At 43.6% G+C, this 24,856-nt stretch overlaps 1 protein-coding gene across 2 annotated transcripts in view; it reads right to left on the reverse strand.

Annotated features, from left to right (window-relative positions):
* GPM6B (glycoprotein M6B) overlaps positions 1-24,856 on the reverse strand; it is a 194,960-nt gene that overhangs the window by 140,930 nt on the left and 29,174 nt on the right. The window contains exon 1 of one of the 2 annotated variants that reach the window (XM_082447252.1): positions 10,876-11,153. The exons of the other annotated variant lie outside the window; for it this stretch is intronic. Within the exon in view, the coding sequence (XP_082303378.1) occupies positions 10,876-10,879 (4 nt within the window). The 5' untranslated portion in view covers positions 10,880-11,153. Of the gene's footprint in view, positions 1-10,875; positions 11,154-24,856 lie in introns of those variants that run through there. 2 annotated transcript variants of the gene reach the window in all.

Genomic DNA, 24,856 nt, shown 5'->3' on the forward strand with positions numbered 1-24,856 from the left:
CATACCCTGGGACTCCCCTCCCTCACCCTGCCTTTTAAAAATGCTTTACTGAAACCCACTGGAGAGTTCAGGTCTTTTGAGCACTAGCTGTCCCGGACTCCTTGCCTGTTGTTCTGCAATAAATGCTGCACTTTCATTCACCACAGCCCAGGGCCAGTAGATTGGCTTTATTGTGTGCAGGCGAGAGGACCCAAGTTTGGTTCGGTAACAACTATATCATGACTTCAGTCAGTAAGATGACAAAATTCCTCACTGAAGGGATGAAGGCAGATTATTACTAAGTCCCAACAATGCAAGAAGAAAAGGTAATTTAGCAAAAACAGTTTTATATCTATTTCTAAGAGTTTTCAGGAGGATAATCAGAAATCATCCCAGGCCTTCAACCCTTTTTCCAAACCTGCACTACACCTGGAACACCCACTTCACCAACAGTTCACCAACTACTGTTAATTCAGACAATTCCTAAAACTCTGTCTTCTTCAGGAAATTAATTGGGAGGAGGTCTTAACATCTGTTACATCCTTATACCCTGAAGCCAGAAAATACTCGTAATGATCGTATCCTGAACAAATACACATCGACAACTTCCTCTTTATTCACAAACCCTCATGATGTATTTTTCCATTTCCGAGGTGGCTAGTGGGGGTACCTTATCTTTATAATCCCGTCATCTGTATGCTTTTTCATGTACCCATCTCATCTCCCATCAATTATTTTCAAAGTCCTTCTCACACCTACTGTGTCAATGTTTTCTACTTAAAACAGAGGGTAGGAACCAGAGGTTGATGTATTCCCTAGCACAGCTCTACACATGAAGGCATTTAATAAATGCTTTTAACCATAATGATTTAGAAACAGGTCTATTTTCCAGACAGAAAACATCACTGAGTTTTAAAATAATGTTATTCATGTTGATCAAAAGCTGCCAGACCTAAGAGTTCATCCTGTATGATTCCATTTATATAAAGTGCACAAACTGGCCAAAGTATGTTGGCAGAAATTAGGAATGATTACCCTTGGTTGGGGCTGCCTGAAGTGGAGCTTGCAGGGGATTTCTGAGGGGCTGGTAACATTCTGCTTCTTAATTTATATACTGGTTAAGTTTGCAAAAATTTATCAAGCTGTATGCTTACGATCTGCCCACTTTTTATGTGTATATTATACTTCAATACCGAATCTTAAAGTGATTTTTATGATATTTGTGCCTCTTGCAAAACATCTAAAAATATCTGTGACAAAATATCGTTATATAATAGAGCTCAAAACAGTTTTTGGTAATCCAGGACAGTGGCTTTGCAAAATGACAGTAATTCGTGGAATGAAAACTCATCTCTTTAATGTTCTGAATTCTGCTTTACTTAACTATGGATACTGTCAGACTATTCCACAGGAGAAAACTAAAAAGAAAATGTAAAATAGAAGGCTGCATCAAATAAGGTCATCCTAAGGGTGTGAGTTTCTTTGCTAATTACATCTCCATTCTTTGCTCATTGTGTGAAGGAACAGATGCCTGAATTTAAGCTGCCATTTTAAAAGCCTCCATTTAAACATTCTTTTCAGGGAGTCGTGAAACATCACAGTCCTAAACCTAAAAGGGTGACCTGATACACACACAAAATAGCAGATTCTGTACGCTCCTTCTGACTTTCGCTTCCAAGGTCCCTGCTCTTTGTACACTAGAACTATTTTGCAAGTGTGCTCAGATCCCTCAGAAAACACCAATTTAAGGTCTCCATCTGAGGAGAGCAGTTAAGGATGGGGAGGGGGCAGGGAGATCAATGACTGTTCAAAAAGGATCTCTGTGAGCAAGAAGGGGGAAATCAGTCCCTTTAACGCCTGCATTTCTCAAACACAGGGAAAAATGTAATGAAGTCATTACTACAGATCCTAAGGATGAAACAGTGTGCAGGAGGTTGCCTTACAGGTTTAATCTGGGTAGATTTGATTATAGCTAAGGAGATGAATTCTAAATTTGGAAAGGCCATCAAGGTAATTAAGGATGTTAAGAAATGTGACTAGATCCTTGAGGTCTTTCTACTTAATGAAGAGAACAAAGGATGATGAAACCAACTTTAGCAAGCAAAACGAACTTCACATAGATTCAGTTCTTTCAGAGATAAAGCATCCTGAACATCAGAACAATTTACCAAGGAAAGCCAGACACTCTGTGTTTGCTCTCACTGTTGAGATGGTTTAGGTACCATTTTACTCCAAAGAGTGAATTAGGTGGTCTGCAAGGCTCCCCACTATATCTCCAGATTCTGATGATGTTGAAAAAAGGTTTAATAAAAAAAAAAAAAAAAAAACTTCCTTTAACTTGAAAAATCAAGTATCCCTTTTGGAAGGATAACATCTTTTGAACCAGAGATTTTTCTATTCTGCAGGTGTGCTCAACCAAGTTTTCAATGATGCCATTACTCAGATTTTATAATATTGTGAAACACAAAAGGTTTTCAATTCCTCTTAACTTGAAAGCAGTGGCTCTCAATATGGGGTGATTTTACCCCCCAGTAGTTGTTATTTGGCAACGTCTGGAGACATTTTTGGTTGTCACAACTTTGGGAGTGTTACTGGCATGTAGTGGGTAGAGGCCAGGAATGCTACTAAATACCCTACACTGCACAGGACAGTCCCTCACAACAAAGAATCATCCAGCTCAAAATGTCAAAAGTGCTGAGGCTGAGAAACACTGATCTAAAAGTACACTTGAAAGGGAAGGAAAGACGACTTCTTTTGTTTCAGTATCTGTCTCCAGTTGCTCCGAAGAGGAAAGTAGAATTTAACAGTCCTACAGAAAACGAATACACACACAAGCAGATACTAAGCAATAACTCTAATGCAAGATCATTTACAACAGATCTTGTCAAACCAAGTTCAAATACACGAGTTATAGAGCCATTAAGAGTAAAATTCAAAAGGTCAAGTTTAAATACTTTTTCCTTCAGCAGATTCTGTTTTTAACCAAACAATTTTTACTTCTAGACATTAAAATCCTATTTTTCGATTACTAGAAAATGTACTCCTTTTTAATTAAGTGATCAGCTCATCTATCAGATGTAGTTATCAGATGTAATATCAACCTACTAAAATAAATTTTAAAATAAATGACCAAGACTGCTCAAGAAAAATAAACAGAATACAAATTACCTACATCACTAGGAATGAACAGGGAAACATCACTACAGATCCTACAGATAACAGGATTAGGTAGATAATACAAAAATATTCTGAACTTTATATCAATAAAGCTAATAACTTAGATAAAATGAAGAAGTCCTTGAAAAACACAACTTATCAAAACTGAAATAAAGAGAAATAGGAAATCTGAATAGTACTATCTCTGTTAAAGAAATATAATTCATCGTTTAAAACATTTCCACAAAGAAAACTCCAGACCCAGATAGCTTCACTGGTGAATTCTTTCAAATATTTAAGGAAGAAATAATGACACTTTCAAAATAATCAAATGTATAAATAGACAAGAACTGGGTTTCATTTCAATGCCTAACCCCTGTGGAGTCGCACCAAAGAGACTCCTTCCATCCCCAAAAGGCTCACACTTCCTTCCTTCTCCACTTTATCTTTTGAAAGGGAGGAGGCAATAGACAAGATTATAAATATTCTTGCAAGATTCACCTATGTGTGTCCATGTGTAATCAATTAAAGCATTACTCTTCATCCAGTCTTTCAGTGCCCCTCCCCCCATCTTTTTTTTTTTTTTTTTTTTTTTTTTTTTTTTTTTTTTCCCTTTCCTACTTTTCCCCACACCCATTCTCTGCTATGGCCAGGCCAGTTTCTTCAGGATCCCACCAGTAAACCTTGCTCACTCCTACCTCTCTTCCACGTGTACCCTAATCCTTTCCACCCTTTTCAACACACCTCAAATACAAGTCTCCCCCAGAAGCTTCCTACAAGCTACCCGAGTCTGGGTTTCTTTTATCTCCTCGGGTACATTGTCACTTCTCTCCAGCTGTCACTTCCCTGCTTAGAATCCCTTTGTGATTCTCTGTGACCAACAGGGTAACGATCAAATTTTTTCCTGGCTTTTCCCTGTCTGGCCTGGCCTCTCTTCCAGCCTCAGCTCTCCCCACTCGCCCACGTTCAGGCCATGCCCACCACCTCAACTTACCCATGCAGGGGTCTCTGCCACACCTCCTGCTCTTGCACATCTGTACCCAGGGCCTGGGATGTCCTCTCCCGGACACTGACTCCTGTCATCCCACTCATCCTTCAAGACTCAGATCAAGGATAACCGCCTCCCCAGAAACTCCCTCTCAGAAATACCACCCCACCCTTTTTTTCTCCCTCAGACAGAGGAAATTATTCGACAGGACCTTGTACTTCTATTATAATTGTTTATCCGCATCTCCAAAATAACTGTGGTGATCTGAGGACAGGACTGGGTTTTGTTTTTTTATTTTTGCTTCAAGACTTAGCACAGTACCTCGCTCATCTGAGTGGGGCTCTGAACGCTTGTTGAGTGAGCAGCTGTCTTATATTCCCAAAAGCCTTCACGGTGATGGCCATGTAACAGGAACTCAAACACTTAGAGATTGGCACATGCTTGTTGCATGGCACTGTGGTAGGTATTCATTTAACCCAATTACACAAGCTGAGAATGAAAACTCAAGACCGTTGTTGCCTTTTAATCCTCAGGGCAATAATGAATTTCACTGAAACAAAGTGTTTCACTCCAAGCTTTTTTGCACTTCAAAAATCTGACAAGAAGGAAGTACTCTTCACCAGAGGAAAATATTTTATAACATTAAAAGAAAAAAGCCAAAGGCAAAAAACAGTAATGAAATAACATTCACACTGTTCTTTAAATTGTTTTTTTGTCTGTATATGCCTACAGCAATCAATTTACTTTTTTTAAAAATAAAATTATTTATTTATTTTTGACTGCACTGGGTCTTGTTGCTGCACACGGGCTTTTCCCTAGTTGCAGCGAGCAGGGGCTACTCTTCATTGTGGTGCGCGGGCTGCTCATTGCAGTGGCTTCTCTTGTTGCGGAGCACGTGCTCTAGGCGCGCGGGCTTCAGTAGTTGTGGCACACGGGCTCAGTAGCTCCGCGGCATGTGGGATCTTTCCAGACCAGGGATTGAACCCGTGTCCCCTGCATTGGCAGGCAGATTCTTAACCACTGCGCCACCAGGGAAGTCCCCAATTTACTTCTAAAGTGACTTCAAGCTCTGAAATTCTGTTACTCTGTGCAAATCTGTGCTCAATGTATTAATGCTAGTAAAGAATAATAATTAATGTCATTTGCCCTATTTAATTTAGTCTAGTTTATCATAGTTTGTCATACATAAATATAATTTTATATACTTTGAAATCTATACATTTATAATATAGACAGACCTTAATAAAATGCATTTTATATGATAAAACCCTTATCCCTTCAACAAATATTTGTGTAGTACCTACAAAACGTCAATTATTTGAATGAACATTGGGATAAAACAACGAGTAAAGCAATCTTTGTTCTTGACAAATTTGACATTTGAACAGAAAAGCCATATTATAAACACTAACAAGCCAGCTAGTAGTAACCAGAAAAATCATGTTAAAGTTATTAAATGGATGACATTGGCTTAAAGATACAGTAAGAGGTCTCTTACCAATGTTCACCTAATGGACCCACCCAATTACCCCATACTCTCTATTCGTTTTGTAAACCATAATGACCATCGCCCACAGAACTTGGTTTCTAGGCTATTCTCCAAGACATCTATGTACTACTTCTCCCACCAGCTGAATTGTGTACCTCAGAAGAGTCTGTTATATTTACTCTCAAACCTGTTTATGCCAGTTGTACTTGTTACTAGAATTATGAAATTTAATTAGGTGTTACACAAACTAATAAAATGAGTGCCAAAAGAGTTTTTATTTCTTTGAAAACCAAGTTGATTGGCTTTGAAAAGCCTTAAAAGATGAGTCACTTGGAAAAACAGTTGCTAGAATAAGTATGGGCAAGACAATTTTAAAGGTTTAAGGGGAGTGGGGTTGGTGATCTAAAAGGACGCTGCACACAGATTGCTCTCACTCTAAAAGGATCAAACTGGAAATCAAAAGCCACTGAATTCTGGCTGTGATTTATACACAAGAAAGACTTCAAGGAATTTCAATCAGGGCTCACACTCAAAGACCCTGACTTTACAACAAAATTCTGGTGAATTAATGTTTAAAATTGAATAAAATGTGTAAGACACATATATGGTACTTTTAATGATTCACCACTTTGGCATTTTCAATAAACCATCTAACTGGTTGACCCCGGATGCAGCAGATAAGGATGTCCTCTAAGAACCCCTTAGAGGGGTCAAGTGGTTTGGGCAAGTGTTTTGCTGGAGCAAAAAATTAATTTCCAAGTAATTAATTACTTCCTGTTTGTCACAAACAGTACTCTGTGCTATTGGACTAGAGGTTTACTCAAAATTTCAGTCCACAACCCAAGACTTGAAGGGCGCTCTCTCCTGGACCCGAGGGTGGGCTGTTACTAGGTCTTAACACTCCGAGGGAGGGAGGCTAGCCCATTCTGGGGATACTTCCTGCCCAGTTATTCATTAGGGTACCATTCCTTCGTCTCCAGCTGCATCTGAATTCCTGAGCAAACTTCCAGAAGCAAATGTTGTATGTGTGGGTCCTCAGTGTACGTGCTTCCTTCTGAGTCTGGCCTCTGAAGATGGCCTGGGCCATGTGTGGAGAATCAAGAAAGGCTCTCTAGTGGCATGGACTTATATATACTACCAAAATAGATAGCTAGTGGGAAGCAGCCGCATAGCACAGGGAGATCAGCTCGGTGCTCTGTGACCACCTAGAGAGGTAGGATAGGGACGCTGGGAGGGAGACGCAAGAGGGAGACAATATGCGGATATATGTTATATATATATAGCTGATTCACTTCGTTATAAAGCAGAAACTAACATACCATTGTAAAGCAATTATACTCCAATAAGGATGTTAAAAATATATATAAAAAATAAAAATTTAAAAAAAAAAAAAAAAGGTTCTCTGGAGCGGTCAGCTCTAAAGACAAGAGGGCAGGGAAAGCCAAAGCTGGAGGCCCTAAAGAGGGCGAACACTTCCTCCACCAGTCTCCTTGGAGGAGGGCCAGTTGTCTTGTTGGTGGGCACGTCAAGATGCCAGCATTCAACGCAACTACCAGTGATGCCGGCTTCATGAAAACAAACAGTGTTTAAATAATTAGGGAGCTGTTTTCTCATGTTTTTCAAGCCTAACATGACCCTCTCATTTCTTTTTTCTAAATTACATCCTTTTAGATCTGTAAGGGCCCAAAGAAATGATTTCACCAAATCCTTTTATTGTGCAGTAAACTGAGCTTAAGAAGAGAAAATGATTTTCCCAAAGTCACATGGTAAGTTCGTGGAATTGCTGGCGCAGGCCCCCGGGCCTCGGACTTGCTCTGCTTTCCCTCTATTTCCTGGTCCTGGGGGCCACCAGCACCAGCACCAGCACCACCCGAGAGCTTGCCAGAAATGCAGAAACTCACACCCCACCCAGGCCCAGAGTATCAGACACTGCTTTTTGAACAAGATCACCAGATGACTTGTATGCACATTACAGTTAAAGAACTGCTCTCAACCAGTTTGTTTTTAATGCTATTTAGTGAAATGATTGACTGTGTTTAAATTCATAATCCTCATAAAAACTTCCCTATCACAAAAACGGATCAAAACAATTATTTAGCTGTTTTGCTGTATCTGATCATTTCACATATAATTTTCATTTAAAATTACAGGCAACTAATGAAACAAAATCGGCACTTCTCTCTGAATACACGATCCATATCAAAGCTGGGTGGATAGTCTACAAATGCCTCATAAGAGGTTACTGCAGGGAACCCATTTAGTTGGTATGTCTTCAGGCCTATGAAGAAGTAACAGACTCAAAATTCTATTAGGCAACCTGAGTTCCCATCAGAGAGAGAGAGAGAGAGAGAGGGAGGGAGAGAGGGAGAGAGGGAGAGAGGGAGAGAGGGAGAGAGGGAGGGGGAGAGGGAGAGGGAGAGGGAGAGGGAGAGGGAGAGGGAGAGGGAGAGGGAGAGGGAGAGGGAGAGGGAGAGGGAGAGGGAGAGAGAGAGGGAGAGGGAGAGAGAGAGAGCGTGTGCGCGAGGGGGCAAGTGGGAGCACACACGTGAACAATGGCCAAATGTGGAACTCTTCAGCCTATGAAATAATTAGCTTCAACTGACTCATTTAGGTGTTGTACAGCATACAAAAACTACATCGACATCTTCCCATTGTGCAAAACAACCAACGGTACTGAATAGTCAAACACACTTCAAACATCAATTGGCTCATTGCATTTACATGAAATGTCCAGAATAGGCAAGTCCATAGAGACGGAAAGTAGATTAGTGGTTGCTAGGGGTTGAGGGGGTGAGGAGAATGGGGAGGGACTTCTAATGGGTACAGGGTTTCTTTCTGGGGTGATGACAATGACAGCTAGTGGCAGTGGTTGCATAACTCTGAATATACTAAAAATCACTGACTTTGCGCACTTAAATGTGTGAATTACATGGTATGTGAATTCTATCTCAACAAAGCCATTAAAAAAAAGTCAACTGGCTCAGCAATTTTTGAAAAACATGTTTTCTTTTAAGATGCATTGAAAGATAAAACTGCATGCACCACCACTGCTCATTATTTTCTTTGTCAACTTAAAGATTTTGAATACCTTAAAATTTGAGTCCAAAGGGACTTTTATCAGTTATTTCCACAAACCTCACCCATTTTACCAGTAAATTAACTGATACCACATTAAGTGACTTGTATAAGAACCAAAGTCCCAGCCAGTGGACAAACGGTCAGAGTTTTCCCAGCGTTAAATCATTTCAATTACAACATTCATCAGGGTATGTTCGGTAATTAAATACATCTGGAAAAATAAAACCAGTTCATGGCCCTGTGGTGTATTTACTAAGAACCTACCAAAGGAAATCAGTATGTTTCCCTTCTGACAGGAGGGGAACTTTTTTTTTTTTTTAAAGTAAAAACTAAAAACTAAAGCCAAGGAGACTGCCAGAACCAGTGAGGTATGCACAAATTAACATAAATTGGTAATTGAAGTGTAGAAGCAACAATTGTCTCAGGCACAAGGTACTTCCTTGAGAACAGGCCTCTGGTTTGGGCATTTGCTTCATGAGTACCACATGAACTTCCACACCTACTTAAAAATAAAGCCCTCCCCCAATTAAGACCAGGGTATTGTGAAAGCCATTCCCAAGAAGGTCCCCAAGTGGTAATTCGACGCTCAATTTCTAACCCGAACGAATCCGAATGCCTAGCGTTAAAAAACAAAACAAAAAACAGCAACAACAACAACAAAAAAAACCCAGAGATAACTTTATTTCAGGAAAATTAGTTAATGCTTTTCTCAAGCCTGCACTTCTGTATAACTTCAACATGTCTGTGCCAAGCACTGCCCAAATACTTACAGGCTGTGACCACTCAGTGTGGGCATTAAGAGAACCAGGAACCAGAGATACAGGTCATGCAATTCTGCCCTTTCTAGAAGGATCTTATCCTATCTCATCCCTAACTTTTTGGTAAGAAATTGTCCTGTTGGATTTGGGGGGCCTTATTTCCTTTCAGATTTTGATCACCTAGTAAATTTAAAACAAACGAACAAACAAACAAAGGTTTAACTCTAAAATTCTTTGAGCTTCCCTTTAAATGCGAAATAATGTGCCCTCCTTACTAACCCTCACCGAAATGTTAATCGGTACAAAATTACCACCTACACAATCAATAGCACAGGGAATGTAGGATGGGGGTAGGGGGCCGGGGGCTCCGCAAGGAATTCCCGAGCCCTCCCCAGGGGCCGCAATGGTTAAACGCGCTGACTCCCTCATTAGGAATACTTCCGAGGGGCTCCTGACAGCCTTGTGGCTTTTGTGGCGCTTGTGGCTGGAGTCTGTCTGCCACTGGAGAAGGATAACAGAGCAGGGAAAGAAAACCCTTTCCTAGGCACATTTCCAGGGGTGCAGCGGAATGAGGGTGATTTCCAACGCACTCTTTACGAGTTTTCCGAGCGATACAGCGTCCCCATTTAACGACATGTTGCTGACAGCAGGATTTCGGGGGTGTCAGGAGGTACAAACAGAATCCTACAGCCGCCTGTTATCTGCCCCGGGCCAGGTGGGAGATTTTCAATCCCCAGAGCTCGGCTTTTTCACCCTGAGTAGTCGATCCCCCAACTGCATCGAAACCCGCGGGGCACAGCGTCTCCACCTGCTCCCAGGTCATTATTTTGATAATTGAAACGGGACAAAGAGGCTCACCCTCGGTCCCATCCTGTCCCTCTCCCTCCCACCTTCCTGGTTTCAAGGGTCATGGTTCCCAAACGAGCTCTCGGAAGACCCCAGGATTGGCGAACTGGGCGTTGGTTTCAGGTGGGTTTAAGGCGAACAGGACCCCGGCACGGCGGGACCGGATCGGACTCGGAGCTGGGAGCTCGGGCGACAGGAGGGCGTCCCGGGAAAAGCGCAAGAAACTGCTCTCTCCCACCCCCTGAAAATAAAGCAGGAGCCCGCAGCCCGGGACGCTCCGTCCGCGCCCTGGGCTCCCTGTCCCGGGGTTCCCTCTCTTCCCCTCCGGCGAGCCGCACGCCCTCGGGAGCAGCCGAGCGCCGCCGGGGTGGGGACGCCCCCGACATGGGGCTGGGACGCGCACCTGGGCGTTCGGGACACCTGCGCCGCGCCCCTCCCACCTCCGCACCCCACCCTCCCACCCGGGCCGGGTCGCGGAGGTGCCCGCAGGAGGCCCCACCTGAGCGGGCGCGGGGCGGGGCGGGGGCGGGAGGCCGTGGCCGTGTTAGTGGCGGTGGCGCAGGGCCAGCGCGTTGGCTTACCCATGGCTGGAGACGGGCGGGAGGCGCGGGCTGCGGGCGCTCAGGCTCCTCGGGGACAGGCAGAGCCGGTGGCACAAGTTTGCAGGTCCGGCGGGCACGTGCGCGGGCGGGCGGGCTGCGCTGGGCTGCCGGGCTGGCTGCTGGTCCTCGCTCCGGGCCGGGGTGGGAGCGCGGCGCGGCTCCGCCTGCACTGGGGGCCGGCCGTGCCGAGAGGGGCCCTGACGTCAGCGCCGGGGGCTTTGTGCGCCCGCAGCCGGGGCCCCAACCGGGCAGCGCGCGCGCCGAGGCGGCGGCGAAGCTCGCGGCTTCCTCTGGGACCCCCGAGCGAGCGCCAAGGGGCGCGGAAACCGGAAAAGCCAGCGGGGGGATGGGGAGAGAGGGGAGCGGGCTGCCAGGATCTCGGAGGCGCCGATCCGCGTCCCAGAAGAGAACTATTAACAGCTGGAGGGGCCTTTGCAGTCCTAGTCATTACCCATTGTGCAGATAAAGAAACCGAGGCCCGAGGCGCTGCTCCAAGGACCCCTGTGTTTGAGCAGCCTTGCCCCAATCCACAGTCCCGGAACCTTTTGTTCACGCGGGGGCTGCGGGTAGCTACTTAATTCAGTGGGTCTCCACCCTGGTTGCACATTAGAATCAGCTGGGGAGCTTCTGAAACCCTATTTCATCTGGGCCTCAGCGGGCGGGACCGAGGCATTCGTGCCTCAGAAGCTCCCCAGGTGATTCCAATGTGCGGCCGAGGTCGTCAACACTGACTTGTGGGTAACAAATGGCTTAGAAGGGCACAGACGGCACTCTCCCATCTGGGGTGGTGACAGATTTGGTGGTGTCCGTAATCCGCCCACTCGATCCCTGGAAGCCCACCCCTGGCAGGCTCCGGGAGACTGCAGACCCACCCAAGGCACCCCTTCTGCTGCGGCTCAGGCCTCCTGCTTGAGCCTGTTAGTGAATTAATGGTTTAACAGTATCCAGGTCTTAAATTCCTTCTGTCTCCTTAGACCAGAATTTTCCTGTCTCCAAAGGTATTAGCAAAGCTGTGAGATCCCTGCAGTTTTACTCTGGTTAATGCTTTCTGAGACATTTCTGAGCCCAACCTTCCCCCTGATAGTTTATGTTGTGCTTTTTCATTGTTCTGAAAATACATCGTGTTACTTGAACAGAGGGTTACATAAACAGTAACAGTAGATAGTACACTTAAGGGACATTTAAGCCAGAAGAAGGAGGCTTTAGGACTGAGAAAGGGTGCAGGAGGCAAACATTTCATCTATTGAAATTTATTGGATTAGGAAAGATTTTATCAAGGCAAAGCTCTAGAAAGCCTAATAGTATTTTGCAGAAAAGGACAGAGATTTGTGCTAGGCAGATCACTGGCTCATTTTCACAATCCCACAGGGAACACTCATTCCTAACCAATCTTCATGCAGTAATAAAACAGCAGGGAGCTCACAGGTTTAACTTTTTGTCCTCCTGTTACAGAAAAGTAATCCATTTGAACGAGGCCTGAAAGCGCCTGCCTGCAGGAATCCAACTGCAGTTGCAATAACTGGGATCACCTGCAAGTGGGTGAAGGCCACGAGGAGTTCATTTAAGTCCTGGTTTAGGGAACAGCGTTCTTCGGTTTGGTTGGTTCCTACATCCTGGGAGGCTCCTAGGAGACAGTGAAAACAACAGAACGGGACTTGGGCGCACAATCTGAAATAGTCTTTTGGCAAGATATGACCTCCCTCAGCCACTCTGGAAGCAAGAACTCTAAGACTGTGTGCACTGAGATGAAAGTAAACCCTTTGGTCCACTTTCTGTCATTCCCTAGAAGTCTTGAATTTTTTTTTTTTTAACCAAAGAAAAGAAATAACAGCTGTCCAAATACTGGAGCCAGTCACAATGGGATGCTGTGATTAAAAACCAAGTTATAGCCATTGTGTACACACTGTCAAAGGAAAGCCACATTTTAATAGAAACTTTTACTCACTTTGGAAATGTCATGGACCGATTTCAACAAGCAGTTGTCCCTAAAACCCTTAAGAAAAACAAAACAGCAGTTGGGAAATTAGCAAGGCTACTACTGACCGGGTGCAGAAGAGAGCTAATGTACATATTTGACTATCAGTCTAAGAAATGCTATTTTAAAATAATAACCCAGTTTTCTCATATAACTGAAACCTTTAAAAAATAAAGCAAGACTACGTTGCAGGTGGACGAGTAAATTGGTAGAGCCTTTCTGGAAAGATATTTGGCAGGATGTATCAACAGACTTAAAAATATTCATAGCCTCAGGCCTAATAATCTGCTTCTGGGACTCTCTCCTGAGTAAATAATGACTGTTTCAGTCAAAATTAATGTAAAAAGATGTTCAGCACGGAGCAAGATGTGATAGCAAATCAAACAATAAAAACAAGAAAGGAAGCAACAACTGTTTGATAGAAGGTATGCAGTTGCATAAATTATCATTGATCTAGCTCCCAGGTTCTCAGCTGTGGATGACTTTGCCCCCCAGGAGATACTTAGCAATGTCTGGAGACAGTTTTAGTTGTCACACCTGGGGAGGGAGTGCTACTGGCATCTGGTCGGTGGAGGTCAGGGATGCTGCTAAAATCCTACAATGCTCAGGACAGCCCTCGCCACAACAAAGAACGATCCAGCCCCAAATGTCAAAAAATAGTGACATATACCCACTACTGTATATAAAATAGATAACTAATAAGGACCTACTGCAGAGCACAGGGAACTCTACTCAATACTCTGTAATGTCCTATATGGGAAAAGAATCTAAAAAACAGTGGGTAGGGGCTTCCCTGGTGCTCCAGTGGTTAAGACTCCATGCTCCCAATGCAGGGGGCCCAGTTTCCATCCCTGGTCAGGGAACTAGATGCCGCGCGCCGCAACTAAAGAACTAAGACCTGGTGCAGCCAAATAAATAAAAAAATAAATAATAAAATAAAAGAGAGTGGATATATGTATAACTGATTCACTTTGCTGTACAGCAGAAACTAACACAACATTGTAAATCAACTACACTCCAATAAAAATTTTAAAAAAATAGTGCTGAGGTTGAGAAACCCTGCTGTATATGATCAGATATCATGCAGCCATGTTTGCAAAGAATTATGTGGGAAAGTGCTCAGAGATTGTTTTATTATTTTTAAGGCAGAGTAAAAAGCTGAATGTGCAATATAATCCTAGTCATATTCATATGTACATATATATATATGTACTGGAAAAGACTGCAAGAAAATACACTATGGTAGAGATTGCTACTTATTCACCAAACATCTATCATCTATCTGGCCACACAGCTGGACTACGTTTCCCAGACTTCTTAGCAGTTAGGTGCTAAGTGATTGAGTTCTAGCCAATGAAGTCAGAAGTAATGTCCACCACTTCCAGGCCTTACCCACAGAATCTCCACAGCATGTGCTTCTACATGCTTTCCCCTCCTCTCAGGTGAAACGTGACATTGACACCCAGGGTGCCTTCGGAAACCACACGTTGAAGATGGAATTGCCTCTGCCAGCCTGGGTGACTGAATGACTCTGTGGAGCAGAGGCTCACTCCTCCCCAATACAATGACAGCCCGCAACTGACTTGGACACTTATGTGAACCAGAAATAAACTGCTGTGATGTTTGAACCATTATGTATTCAGGGGCTTATTTGTTATAGCAGTGGCCCTGCCCTTACTAATATATCAATACATTAACATATACCAAAATATTGACAGGGTTTATCTCTGGGATTAATGGAGTTTTTAGTTATATTTTAATACCCTTTTGTGTTTTCCCAGACTTCTACAAAGAGCAAGATTACTTTTATAATCAGGGGAAAAAAGTATATAGTTGTATCTTACTCCACAGTAGAGATAGTCTCCTATTAATTTAATTTTAGAGTATTAATGAAATCATATTTCCAACTGATTTTATTCCATTTGAGCTCTTACTGACCCTCAGTGCCTCATCTAGGAGTACAACTACTTACAAACTGTAAGGACACATTTTGTCTGCCCTGATCTTTCTGGGGGCATTTAATCACATGTGCACATCATTGCTTCCTGTTTCATAATTACTCATGAGGCTTGTCTCTCCAGCAAAAATCTCCTTAATGGGCAGAATCTTCCTTGATGTTTGGTTCTTAAAATCTCCTCTCAGCTTCTTGCTTCTCTAGTTACTTTCTCAGCACATCAGGCATAATTTCTAGCCTTTCTAGCCTTTTCTCCTGTCACTCAGAAAGACAGCTGCTTTCTCAAACTAATAGGAAGTCCATGAATTGGTTTTCAACTTTTATAGTCACCTTACGACAAAGCAAAAAAAAAAAAAAAAAAAAGACTGAGTTCTGTTTGCAGAACTAAATGAAAATGTTAGCAAACCTTGACAATGTTTGACTATGCCAATGAAAGCATAGATGACACAAAGCGGGACATGGGAGAATATGAATGAAAAAGCAGCACTATTGATATCCTCAGCTGCTCAAGCGGGGATCAGAGGATACAGTCAAACTTTGATGGAAAAAGTAATAGAGATTTGTGAGGAGGGATGATGTAAGTGACGTAGATCCTCATCATTCATGTCAAGGAGTCAGTAGATACTGTCTAAAGTTGATAAATCAAGAAAGAGAGAATTAAGCATATTATCAAGATCAGAGCCATTGTTCCCAACCCCATCAGATCTGCTGTCATTTATAAACAAACATTTATAATGCCCCTTTGGCACTCCACAAATGAAATCCAAATGAGAGAAAAGATCAATACAACACCTCAATTATAATATAAAGGAGAACTGAAAGTAATTTAAAATGAATAGTGTTTTCTCGATGTGTAAACACTCAGGCACCGGAAGACGGAATGAAGTCATCCAATGAGCAACTGAGTTGTAGAATCCCCATGAGTGGGACAGCTAAGACGCCAGCCCTACAGAGATGTATTGGTCATCCAAATACCAAGGGTGGTCTTGCCATCAGTGTCGTGACATTCCAAAATGGCGAACAACTTGGTAAGGTTTCAAGCAAAACAAAGTGCAGTCTTCACTCAACTGACATGGCAATTGCAGTCCTGAAAAAAAAATCTACATTTCTTAAAACCACCCCAAAGTATCTTGTGTTTATATGTCAGATGGACTTATTTCTTAGGTGCTGGTAACTAGAAGCAGCTATATAAATGTCCAGAGGACACTAAAAAATCGATGAAGAAATGGGGACACGTCCTCATTGTACAAGGCTCTCCTGTGCCTTGCACGCCTGTCAGCCCATCCTGAACCCACTAAATACCAATAGCGCCCCCTCCCCATCACAGTGACAACCCCAAACGCCCACACCAGTATCCAAACTGTCTCACCTCCCTGCGTCTAGATTGCGGAAGCATCTCCGGAGGAACTCAAACAAGAGAGAGTTAAGAGAGATTGCTTCTTGGAGCGAGGCCATCAATTTGGAGAGGAGGGCCGTGAGGCTGTTTTTCATCAAGCCCTACTATTCTGTTTAACTGTTATCACAGGTATGTTATGTATTATTTATAGATAGATATAAATATAGATATATAATTAAGTAAAGCACCTATGTCCATTGGGTGTTTACTTCTATGATTTCTGGGCTCCTGAGACCTTATTTCCAGACATACCCATGTATAAAATGGGTATAATCATGGTCCCTACCTCATATAGTTGTGGTAGGGATTAAAGGAGGCTCAATAAATGGTAGGTATTGATGCAGACGTTGTTGCTGGTGAAGTCAGTATTGTTATCTCTGCCTTTTACCCTGGGGAGGCTGATGGGTCCCTGAGGTAGCCAGAAAGGAGCTTTAAGGTGAGGGCATTCCGAGATCCTGCAGTGCCAAAAGGGATTGGAAGTGTTGGTCCAAATTTTTTCCTTATTTTCTCTTAGGCAGGCAGGGGAGCCCTCAGTTGGCTCCGCATCTGTGCTAGAGGGTGGAGGGAGGTTACTGATTTCCATCCTTCTATTACACTGTGTTTTATTTGGATGTTTATTTACTAATTGGTGAGGGATGGGGGTCAGGTGGCCTTGAGTAGTAAGCAAATGTAGCCCAATGTAGCAAGAAGCAATGGGAAATTAACAAAAATTAACTTTCCTATGTAGTTGGACAGTTCATCATTTCATTAGGAAAAAAATGAGCTTAGGGCTTCCCTGGTGGCGCAGTGGTTGAGAACCTGCCTGCCAATGCAGGGGACACGGGTTCGAGCCCTGGTCTGGGAAGATCCCACATGCCACGGAGCAACTAAGCCCGTGTGCCACAACTACTGAGCCTGCGCATCTGGAGCCTGTGCTCCACAACAAGAGAGGCCGCGATAGTGAGAGGCCCGCGCACGGCGATGAAGAGTGGCCCCCGCTTGCCACAACTAGAGAAAGCCCTCGCACAGAAACGAAGACCCAACACAGCCATAAATTAAATAAATAAAAAAAAGTAAATAAAATAAAAAAAAATTTTAAAAATGAGCTTAAATGCACATCTTTTAAGACTACAAATGCCCCCAAAGACTAAAGATCACTCAGAACCTTGAGTGTGACTCTAGATGGTTTTCTGACTGCCCTACATGTGATCAGCCATCCTGAGAGCAGGCAGGTTGAATGGAAGAAGGGCAGACAAGAAGTACAGTGAAAAGCATAGCACTCTAAAGGCAGGGACCCTCAGCGCCCAGCCTGGGAGCAGCAGGGGCGGGGCTGGGGGACCTTTTGCAGCCCGCGAGGAAGACCCACAAGGAAGAGCTGCCCGGATCTTGGAGACAAAGCTGAGATAAAGATTAAAGCACTCCCAAGATGCTCAACTTTGCCTTCCCCTCCTACATTTTACCACACTCAACTTTGGGATGGAAGAGAAGATGTGATTTTTGCCTGCCTGATTTTTAAGGGGCTAATCACCCCCAGGGTGGGAGAAAACTGAGCTTGTGTGACTCTTCGAGTGGGTCTTCTGGCACCTGCAGGTGACAGACGGAGGGGTCCCAGCTCTCTGTGCCCCTGGTCCTCTCCCGAGGTCCTCTTCCTGAGCACCTAGGGCAAGGCCCCAACATTCCCTCTCACACTTCCCTGGTTAACTTTGGCGTCCTGACCTTTCCTCACTTTTCCTTTGATGAAGAAACGGGGTCTTAGAGATACTAGGTCACGTGTCCCAGGTCGCACACTGAGTACATGGCAAATCCGCCCCCTCCACCTCGTTACCACCCACAGAAAATGTTCCTGGATTGTCAGATTGCTGGTCTGGGCTACGAGGAACAAGTGCAAGACCTCAGCAGGGCTCCATTCTGAGGCCTTCTTTCAGGATCAGTCTCCAGTTCAGCTGTGGCTTAGAGAATGGGGGAAATGGCTACATCCCGCCATGTGTCTTACGGAGTCGCAGCTGAACGTGAGGAGGATGCAGGTAAAACACAAAAGAGCAGCATCCCAGGGGGCCCTGGATTTCAAAGCTTAGCTGAAAGCAGATCCTGCCTTTAATACACAGGACACTTCCTTCTGTCTTTTTATGAGGCAGAGCGAAAGGCAGGTGGTTTTCCTTTGGCTTGTACTGAGCATTTCAATCCATAAACCTGGGTCATGTCCACCTCTGTCTTTCACAGGACACTCTGCTTTCGGACTGTGGCTGAGTTCCCCACATATATGAATCCAGATCAGAGTTCACAGGGTGGCGTCAGCGAACACCGAAGAATATAGCTAATCTGATGGCACGTCCTTGCTTCTGCAGACGAAATTTAAAATGCAACAAGGTACCCAGCTCAAAATCGTTTAATTAGCCCATCATTTTCATTAGCTGACAAGGATTTCTCTTAACCATCCCACACTTCCCACTTGCCTGCTAACAACATTTTGGGTAGCCTCTTGGAAAACATAATGTCGCCTTGGGCTAGAATTTTCCTCTCTCTCCTCCCGACTGATTCTTGTAAATGTGCCATAGAATCTCTGAGTTAAAGGGAATTTTATAAGTCCGTCAGTCTAGTCATCCACATTCAGGAATCCCTTGTGCCCCGTCTGTGGCTGTCAGCCCTTCAGGTATATTTCAAGACTTCTCGGGACAGGAAGCTCACTACTGTTACTTCTCAACAAATGTGATTGTTAAAATGTTTTCCACTCCAAGTTACTGTGTGCCTCTCAACCTCCATCGCCTATCCGTGAGGGAGGCTCCTTTTATTCCAAGTTGGGTCCCGCTCCTTTGACTGTTCTTCATGAAAGTTTGAAGAATCTCTCAGCATCCTGGTTGTCCTATGGGTGACATTCTCTAGTTTTGCAAAGTTCCTCTTCAAGTAGTGGGCTCTGAGTAAGATGTAAATCTCCAGCTGCTTAGGTTGGAACTCTTTCTTCTCTTGAGTTGAAAACATTCTAAGTAATAGGCATTTTTGGTTTGTTTGTTGAGGTAAAATACACAAAACATCAAATTAACCATTTTAAAGTGGACAGTTCACTGGTATTTAGTACATTAACAATGTGGTGCAAATATCACTATCTAGTTCCAAAACATTTTCCCCAGGCCAAAGGGAAACTCTGCACTCATTATGCAGTCACTCCCCATCCCCCTAGGTAACCACTCATCTACTTTCTGTCTCTATGGATTTGTCTATTCTGAACATTTCATTATAAATGGAATCATACAGTAGGTGGCCTTTGTACCTTGGCTTCTTTCTCTTAGCATGAGGTTGTAGCACGTTCCAGTATTTCATTTCTTTTTTAAATAGCTGATTAATATTCTATTGTATGAATAGAATATCCACTGTAGAGATAGAATATCCAAAAATATCCATTGTCTGGATAGACCACAATTTGCTTATCCATTCATCCACCTGTCATTTGAGTTGTTTCCACCCTTTGGCTATTGTGAATAATCTTGCTATAAACACTGGTGTACAAGTATCTGCTCTAGTCCTTGCTTTAAATTCTTTTGGGTGTATATACCAAGTAGAATTGCTGGGTCGTGTGGGAATTCCATGTTTAACTTTCTGAGGAACCGCAATAGTGTCTTCCATAGCAGCCGTACCATTTGACATTCCCGACACCAGTGTCTGAGGGTTCCAATTTCTCTGCATCCTTGCCAATACTTATTTTCCATTAAAACTTTTTAAAATTTAATTGAATTTTTAAAAATTATAACTGTCCTAGTGGGAATGAAGTGGTATCTTAAAAAATCTAGTTTTTAAGACTTCCTTGACGTGGCCTCTGAGGCCCTGTCTAGGCCCAGCCTAATCTCCCACTGCATGCCCCCATTCTCCCTCTCCAGCCTCACTGCTCTCACAGGCCCTCCCTCCCAATGCAGGGCCTTTGCACATGCTGTTCCCGCAGCCTCTTTGCCTGGCTACAGCCCACTCACCATTTGGCTTAAAACCTGAGCATCACTTCCTCAAGGAAGCCCTCTCTGATCTCCCCAATCGGTCAAATGCCCCAAATGACAGTCTCATGGCACCATCCACCTGCCCTTCCTAGGACCTACTACAGTTGCAATTTACTCCGGATTATATGAATATATTTTTCTCCTCTGTTGGGCCATGACTACAGCGGGAGTAAATTAAATGTGCTGATTAATGAATGAAAAACTTTTTGAGGAACCTTGGGAGACTTTGAACTTACGGCTAACTAAAGTCTGAAAGTCTTCTGAACATAAAGTTTTAAAATTCATGTCCCATCTCCTCCTTCCCAAGACACTATTCCAACAATGTCTCTCCTGCATCATCAATATCTCCCTTTGACCCAGATCATTCCCGCTGGTTCACACACATGTTCTAGCCACTGCCTTATTTTCTTGCTCCCCTTCTTAGCAAGACCTCTTGGGAGAGCCGTCCATACCTGCCTGTGCTTCCTCACTTCTCACTGTCTGAAGCCTGCTCTGATAAGCCTTGTGTCCCCATCATCCTGCTGAAACTGTTCTTGTCAAGGACACAAATCATTGCCATGTGGCTAGATGGGACTCTTCCAGTGGATGCCTCCATTCTTCTGGAAACATGTTCTTATCTCAGTTTCCATGAAGCTGCACATTTCTGGTTTTCTTTCTCCTTCACTGCATGCAACTTCTCAGTCTCCTTTGTTAGTACTTTAAATTATCTTGTCATGATTATGTTTATTTCTTATTTTCAGTTTTACCCTGTAGCTTGGATACTCCAGGTGGCCAGGAACCTTGTTTATCTTGATCACCGCTTAACCTCCATGCACAGAACGTATCAGATGCTCAAATTTTTATTAAATGAATGAATATCTTCTCCATTTGAACTTATATAATTTTGATCCTGAGGATCTTTAAAATTCTTCTTTGCATAAAAAATATTATGACCTCTTATATGTATCGTTCTGAGTTTTGATTCTTCTACCTAATATATTAGCTACCCCAACTAGTTTTGGTGAACACTCTTTCTCAATTTCCTCCATCTTGGGGATAAAAATACTGATTCTGGCACTCTTTCTTCCTTCAGGTTGACCTCAACTCATTGATCAGCATTCTCTGAGCATGACTGTTTTCAGCCAACAGGGTAGTCCTTGATTGTGTTGACACCCAGCACACATTTCTCTACGTTGCCCACAAGGAAATAACAAGTTCTGTTGTGGAAAAAGGCCATCATGAGTTTTGCGCATACAAAGTTCTAGGTTGAGTCAGCTGTTCAGCTGGGGCAGACACCTGTTAATAGGGTGATTTCCAAAATGCAATGTGAACAAGGCCCATTTAAATCCCAGAAAGAGGACTTCCCTTGTGGCACAGTGGTTAAGAATCCACCTGCCAATGCAGGGGACACAGGTTCGAGCCCTGATCTGGGAAGATCCCACATACTGCAGAGCAACTAAGCCCGTGCGCCACAACTACTGAGCCTGCGCTCTAGAGCCCACGAGCCACAACTACTGAGCCCATGTGCCACAACTACTGAGCCCACACGCCTAGAGCCTGTGCTCTGCAACAAGAGAAGCCACCACAATGAGAAGCCTGCGCACCGCAACCAAGAGCAGCCCCCTCTCGCTGCAACTAGAGAAAAGCCTGCGTGCAGCAACAAAGACCCAACGCAGCCAAAAATAAATAAATAGATTTATTTTTTTAAAAATCCCAGAAGGAGAAGCAGATGTAGCAATTCTGCAACCCCTGCATATTTCAATGACCAGAAACTGCCTCCGGGGGAAGGAACCAGATCTCGTGCTACACTGAAATCGAGGTCAAGGAGCGCCCACAGTGCAACTGTTCCTGCTCCTCTCATGAGCCCAAACAGTACGGTTTCAGGGCTCTCCTTCTCCCCTCTCCTGGGAACGGCTAGCCCTCTGCTTCAGCTTTTCCAGAAATCCAAAGACGGTGTGGAACATGTCCCTATTCTCCCATCTAGAAACTTTATCCAGGAAAGCAATGAAGTTGGAAGCGGCGGGGAAAGCGGTGGTGGTGGGGGGCAGTAACTACTGTGCCTTGATACATGCTGGCTCCCTATGACCATTTCTTTTAAAATGATCAGAGATCCTAATTATAGAAACTGGAGAAAATGTTTGCAAACGATGCAACCGACAAGAGATTAATCTCCAAAATATTCAAACAGCTCATGGAGCTCAATATCAAAAAAACAAACAACCCAATCAAAAAGTGGGCAGAAGAGCTAAATAGACATTTCTCCAAAGAAGACATACAGATGGGCAACAGGCACATGAAAAGATGGTCAACATCGCTAATTATTAGAGAAATGCAAATCAAAACTACAATGAGGTATCAGCTCCCACTGGTCAGAATGGCCATCTTCAAAAAGTCTACAAACAATAAATGCTGGAGAGGGTGTGGAGAAAAGGAAACCCTCCTGCACTGTTGGTGGGAATGTAAATTGATACAGCCACTATGGAGAAGAGTATGGAAGTTCCTTAAAAAACGAAACATAGAGCTACCATATGACCCAGGAATCCCACTCCTGGGCGTATATCCAGAGAAAACCATAATTTGAAAGGATAATGCACCCCAACATTCATTGCAGCACTATATTTACAAGAAATGGAAGCAACCTAAATGTCCATCCACAGACGAATGGATAAAGAAGACGTGGTATATATATACAATGGAATACTACTCAGGCATAAAAAAGAATAATGCCATTTGCACAACATGGATGGGCCTAGAGATCATCATACTAAGTGTAACTCTACATTTGTAGATGCACTGTCCATGTTGCCAAATATTCCCCCAATGGATTCATGAAATAGAGGTAGGCAGGGTAAGCATTAGCACATTTTTGCAGAAGAGATCATTGAGACCGGGACTGCTGGAGCACCTCAGCCATGCATTTAAGACTTGTGGATGATTAGAACCAGAACTTGTTGACTGGAGCACATGATGACTCTGGCAATTTCCTGTTCCACCTACCACTATAAGCATCCGGGTAGAAGTGTGACGCAGTAACTAGGCGACCTGCTGTTTTCTTTGGAACAGATGACCTAACTCCTTTGAAACTGTTTCCTCATGCTTGAGAGGCAGATAGGAATACTACTGGCCCATGCTACCTTGTGTGGAATTCTTTTTTGTTTTTTTTAATATTTATTTATTTATTTGGCTGCGCTGGGTCTTAGTTGCAGCACGCGGGATCTTCGTTGCCGAGTGCAGGATCTTCCTTGCGGCATGTGGGCTCTTAAGTGTGGCATGCGTGTGGGATCTAGTTCCCTGACCAGGGATCGAACCCGGGCCCCCTGCATTGGGGGCGTGGAGTCTGAACCACTGGACCACCAGGGAAGCCCCAACCTTGTGGAATTCTGAGGAGGCTCATCAGAAAGTATTTGAAAACACGTGGTTTAAGATAAAGCACTGCCACCAGGCTTATATTTTTCTTGTTTTTGTCATGATTGGTCCAGTCACTCTCTCTCTCTCTTTCTTTATTCAGGATGGAGGCTCCTGCTTCAATCCAGTTTCATCTTCTGGTGCATCTTCACGTGACCCAAAGGGTCTGTGATTATATCTACAAAGCCCTGAAGAGACCAGCGATGTAAACTGACAAGCTCGAGATCAGGACTCATGATAAAGGAACGGGAGGTGTTCATTCCCTGCTCACCTGCAGATGCTCTACAGACCAGCTGGACTCCTCCGCCTCCTCTCTGTGTCCCCAATACTTCACTGATGTTTGTTGAATGAATGAAGGAATGAATGAATGAAGAAATATAAAGAGCAGACGGACCTGGGATCAAACCTCACCTTGGGCCTTTATTAGCTGAGCCTCCGTTTCCCAACCTGCAAATGGAAGACCATCGGCTCCTTGCAGGGTTGGGAGGAGAATTTCAATATCAGCTGCTTGGTATTCTTCTCTTTTTCCCATTCAATTTACCCTCAGTTTCCCTTTTCACAGTGGTATCTGCTTTACATTTTGTTCTTTCTTTTCAATTTTTGCTCCTTGTCAAAGGCAGAAGCAAACTAGGAGGTAGATATTCTGCCTTCTCTCTGCCATCAGATCTGTCCCAAACCGGACTTCTCTCCGGCCTTTGTCCCTTCTTTGTCTAGTCAGGAGTTGAAAAATATCCTTTGTGCTTTGTGGGTCACAAATAAAAGCAGAGCACACACAAGGCTAAAATATTAGCATATCACTCCACCTACATAATGTCCTTTTTTTTTTTTTTAACAAGGCAATCAAAAACCTTAATTCGAATTCTAAAAACTGCTACATTTCTTTTGATTTCTTAAAATGCCACTGAATTTGAGATAAAGAATCAAAATCCTTTAGGAGAATTACATTGAAGTCTCTCTTTATCTCCAAACAGGTCATATTTGGGGAGCACTTTCCCAATATGTAAAATGAATAATGATGGCTTTAGAATAATCATAATTACCTCCCCGAAAGGGAATTTTAGCTCAGTTAATTTTTTTCTTTGTATAGTCCAATGACTGATTCTGAAGCAATTAGACAGCAATGCATTATTTTTCACCACTGAATAGCATGCCCATTACCCCTCATAGTTCCCTGTGTTTGCCTGCCATGCTGGCATTTGAAAACAGTGGTTTTGTGATTTAAACCTATCAAGCAAAATGCCATCTAGGAGCCAATTTGCTAATCGACCTTTCAGTGTGTATGTCTTTGTGCC

This window comes from Balaenoptera physalus (genome assembly GCF_965194825.1).
Source record: "Balaenoptera physalus genome assembly, chromosome: X".
NCBI lineage: Eukaryota > Metazoa > Chordata > Mammalia > Artiodactyla > Balaenopteridae > Balaenoptera > Balaenoptera physalus.